The sequence below is a fragment of the Phlebotomus papatasi genome, chromosome 3, assembly GCF_024763615.1.
Source record: "Phlebotomus papatasi isolate M1 chromosome 3, Ppap_2.1, whole genome shotgun sequence".
Lineage (NCBI taxonomy): Eukaryota > Metazoa > Arthropoda > Insecta > Diptera > Psychodidae > Phlebotomus > Phlebotomus papatasi.
The window spans coordinates 60,556,154-60,560,993 of NC_077224.1; the positions used below are offsets into that span (position 1 = coordinate 60,556,154).

General features: G+C 40.6%; 1 protein-coding gene across 1 annotated transcript; it reads right to left on the reverse strand.

The window, feature by feature from the left end:
• Nucleotides 1-749: 749 nt before the first annotated feature.
• On the reverse strand, nt 750-2,007 carry LOC129807091 (trypsin-2-like). The gene is made up of 2 exons (XM_055856130.1): nt 1,679-2,007; nt 750-1,615 (listed from the first exon to the last, which is right to left on the reverse strand). The coding sequence occupies exons 1-2, from the start codon at nt 1,740-1,742 to the stop codon at nt 876-878; spliced, it is 804 nt and encodes a 267-aa protein (XP_055712105.1). The 5' UTR covers nt 1,743-2,007; the 3' UTR covers nt 750-875.
• Nucleotides 2,008-4,840: the final 2,833 nt, after the last annotated feature.

Sequence of the window (4,840 nt, forward strand, 5' to 3'; positions counted from 1 at the left end):
GATATCTCTAACTCTAATCACGGTTGTAAATGCAAGCTTCATGCCTAATAACAGGAATGACATTAATACAGAAGGACGATTCCGGAACACAGAACTGCGAGGTGTACCGAAAAGTACGTGTCGTCAAGCAAGTACATTTCAACAGGCTTCGGTGGACTGGTCAACTGATCCGGAAGTATTAGGACGATCTGGTATGGAAAGTCTTTAGGCGTAAACTTAATGCTTCAAAGACGTTGCCGATCCACCCTGTAGGCACCATGGCTGCGGAACTGCAGAACAGTAGACTAGCAATTGGTTGTAGCTCCGGTTAAAGAAGTAATTCAATCTCACTAAAGCATACAGAACAAGATCATGGAAAGAGTAGGAACTCTTTGATACCTATGTGGCAGGTGTACGCTTCACTCCTCCAACAGCCAAGAAAGATCAACAGGAGTCATGCAGCTAAGAAAAATCAACAGGATCTTGAGAAAAAGTTCTCGTAATTGCCTTATGTTTGTAAAGAGAGAGAGAGAGTCTTGAGCCGGTTGACTAAGTATCTCCGAAACCTCTAGCAAAACCCGATAAAGGGAACGTAAGGGAATGCCCGTAGTGTGCCTACACGCCCGCTATCAGAGGAATATTCGAGAAATTTTCATGAAAGCTAGAGAATTATTTACCACTTATTTTGACCAACAACAAAAAAAAATATTTTTAAGGAGTCTGCATTTGTATATCCGTTGACGGAAGGGACCACCAATGAAAAGACACGATTACTGCTTCGGATTATACTACAAAACTTATACACTGTTGTTTTATTTTATTATTCTCTCACATTATTCAATAATTTCTCTCATATTACAAAATAGGGTTTTTTTGCGTGACCAGCAAATGTGATCTTATGTGATCACATTGACAATCCATCCACTGAAAGCGGAAACGCGGGTGTAGATTGAAGGAGCTCCAAAGGCTCCGCATGGAGTGAAGCCCCAACTGCAGATGCCTACAAGTTCGTACTCTCCGACCTCATTTTGCTGAGTGAGGGGTCCACCAGCGTCACCAGTGCAGTGGGAGATGCCTCCAAGAAGAGGTCCTGTGCACATGTTGCTGGCAACGAGAGGTGTCCTACTACGAAGGTGCTGGTAGCAGTCTACGTAGCTGAGAATGGGTGTCACTACAGCCTGAAGGTTATCGGGGAAGCTTGGTTCTTCGGTTGTTGAGGTGTCTCCCCATCCAAAGAGCGTCACATAGCCGTCGTGCATGGCATTGGGTGTTGGTAGGCGAATAGGTTGTGTGTACAGGTCAATAGTGAATGGTTCTTCAACGTGCAGAAGAGCAATGTCATTGGCACTGACTCCACCTTGGTAATCTTGATGTGTGACAATGGAACCGACTTCGCGTTCCTGAGCAAAGGTGCGGTTGGAGAGTTGGTAGAGGCCAGAAGCTACTTCGACGCGTCCAATAATGGGCAGATCATCGAAGCAGGAAGCGGCCGAAAGAACCCAGTGAAGATGAACAAGACTTCCACCGCAGAACTGTTGCCGATGCACTGGAGTAAGCACCAGCTCTACGGCAATCATGAAGGGATGAGCATAGGGAATGGCGCTCTGTCCACCCGTTACACGACTAGAGAAATCATCTGCAATTTAAATCCTGAATTATTAGACACTAAATTCCTCTCAGTTTTTCATTCTAAACTCACTTTTCGGCTGAATGAGTGCCGATACGGCCACTAAGAAAAGCACAAAGACCAAAAGGGACTTCATTGTTCCACGGGAGAGTCTACTAAAGAACTGAAGGGATGATCACTAGGCAAGCCGTATTTATACAAAGTGATTTTCAATGGTACTTGAAGAGATCATCTAATCACACAAAAATGCCACAATTATACTGTATCCGCTCTAAAGATAGACCCTCCAATATTGGTCATCGCCTTATCAATCCGCTGGACAATTTCTGCGGTACTCTTTCTGTGTCTTCCTCACCGCCGCAGATCGCAATCAATTTCAAACTTCTCAAGTGGCCCATTATACTCCCATACACGTTTAGGTCTTAGAGGTGGCAAAAGAGTCACCTGGACGGTCGCCACTTTTCACTCTTTCTCTCTCACCCCCATCCATCATTTGGGTTGTTGGTTGCTGACAATCTCAACAACTACTTCCGCGACATTTGGCCTTATCCCACTGATTTATGATTAAGCTATCACAACTTGGCTTTATCGTTGAATTTTACGAATTGTGCATCACTTCCTCTGATCTAGACTATTGAGTGGTTCATTCATTTCACAACAAAAAGAAATTTCGGGGTTTACAGCGTAAAGAATTGTGAGAAGATATTTCATCCATTTTAATCATTATATTGGAACAGTTTGCCTGATCCGATTTTTTGGTCCCAAAATTCATCTCACGATCGAATTTGAACGCATTCTAAGTTCAAAGCATTTCGTGGTTATAAAAAAATCTCAGCTAACATAAGTTTATCCTTGGACTTATCACTGATTTTTATCCGTGCTTCTCTTAAGTCATAAGATCATCAGGAATTTCTTTTCAACAAAATGATCACCATTTATATTTCGTCGGTCATGCTTATACTTAATTTTTGAAGCACATACCGTTGCTTTGCTGAGTTTCTCTAAAATCTTCTTCGAAACCAAAGCCTTTTTCATGGCATGTGCCGTTTGGAAGAAGGTATGTTACTAACGGTGCAAACAATCGTGGGGGAAATTGCCGTTTAAACTTCCTGATGATTGAAGAGTGTCTGCTACTGTGTCTCCGAGATCTTTGTTTGAAAACCCTGGAACCCTCCCATCAAGTTTTTAAGATCCCCCACTTAACGAAACCTAGTGATCTTTGACATTATTCGACCACTGCACAGTGAGGAAGATACGAAGCGTGTCGAAAGCTCTGGAAGAGTGAGTGTTTTTTATTTTTTAGGTTGAAAACTCCACAGTTTGTGTTGCCGCGTCTGGACGGGGATTCCCTCCGATATTTTCTACTGGTGCTAACAATATCAAATTTTGCCTGCCACGTTTCAATTTTGATCTAGTCAGAATGGTCGAATGTAAGACAAATCGGTTCCGCGGTTAAAGTCCCTACCGTTATTATAAAGTCCCAAAGACTCATTGGGCACTCAAAATGCCTGATTTCTACGGTTAGCCCTCTAAGTGAAAGGTCAAGAAAGAGTATGCATCTTTAAAGCATAGTTTTAGTTGATGACCTTCTGTCTTGGTCAAAAACCGCCTCCCATTCCCATGTTTCATGCAACCATCAAAATGGTCTCTCATTCTCAGCCATCTGATCAACGCAGCAATCCTGCATATGCATTATGCCCAACGCACAATAACTTTTGTTTAATAAACATGTTTTTGACATTTCAATAAGAGTGAATGAGTTCTAGATCTAGTCATCTTGCTCATTCTCATGGGAAATTTTGAAAACATGTTTACAAACAAAAGTTATTGTGCGTTGGGCATTATGCACACCGGAAATTTCCGAGTGTTTGTTTACCAAGTGTGACAAATTCTGTTTTATGTGGAGGGACTCCAACATCATCCTTTTCCCATAGCATCTGTGGAAGTCCACTATTTCAGTCTCCTCTAACTTACTACGGAAATTTGGTTACTTCCGTGCAAAATTACGTGAAAAACATCAACACAAATGTCGTAATGATCACCGTTCGCCATCTTCTTTTTGACAACTGAATCATTTTGGTACATTTCTTCGAGCAAAGCAAGCACCTTTTCAAGACATTTCCCGAGGATTTTCCACGCACAATTCAAAAAATAAATAGTCACAAATGCTTCCAAAACTCACCAATTTTCTTTTCCAATTCATAAATCACCGATATTCCACGGTATTTTCATAATTTTCTACGAATTATGAAATATTTTTTAGCCTATTTAACCAATATTTAGCCTATTTTTACTATCAAATCACGCATTTTAACTAATTCTATGTCACTAAACTAATTCTAAAAACTATTTTCTTTATGTTAACACTAATTTTTATTGAAATTGCATTAATTGAACTTCACAAATTGGCTTTAAAAAAGCAATCTTGGCGACGTTTTTTTTTCAAATCTTGGCGAGGACCACTACGGAAGCAGAAAAACGACTTGTTCCTTTAATGTTGGTTCCTCTGGTATGTCCAATGAGTGAACTGTGATTGGTAGATCGCAGATCGCGTCGATCAGTTTCCAAGATGACGCTTACAGCACGATCAGTCTCAAAGATGGCGCTGATCGCACGATCAGTTTCCATATGATCACGATCATGCTGATCGACACCCAAAGTGTACCGTGAGTGGTAGACCGTAGACCTCTTTACCCCCTTATAAATGATGTATTTTACAGATTATGCCCGGGTGGTAGAAATTTTCGTGTCTCATAGTAGTACACGCAAGACGAATAGAAAGAAGTACACCCTAAAATAATGCGATTTGATGATCGGAAAAAGTACGGAATTTCGCGTGAATATTGAGCGCAGGAAAATTGTTGTCTTTTGAGCGAATTTTGTACTCCGGGTCATTATAAATATTATATAAAAAAACAATGTTGACTTGTTAAATTCAAGAAAAAGACGTAATTGAATTTCGCGAGGTGTACCGGGTGTACCTATAAATCAAATCATTATCACGGAACAGTACATTAATAATGCAATAAAATTATATACTTATGGGAATTCTTGATAAGGCATTTGCGAAAATATCTCGGCAAGTGTGAGTTTTGTTGATAGACCTTCAAAACAGTAATTGCATTATCTCACCCTTAAGCTTCCAAAAACCTCATTGGAATTCTCCGTTAAGACACAATCGAACAGCAAAACAACGCTCCATTTATGGGAAGAAAATCCAAAGTCTGATAACAA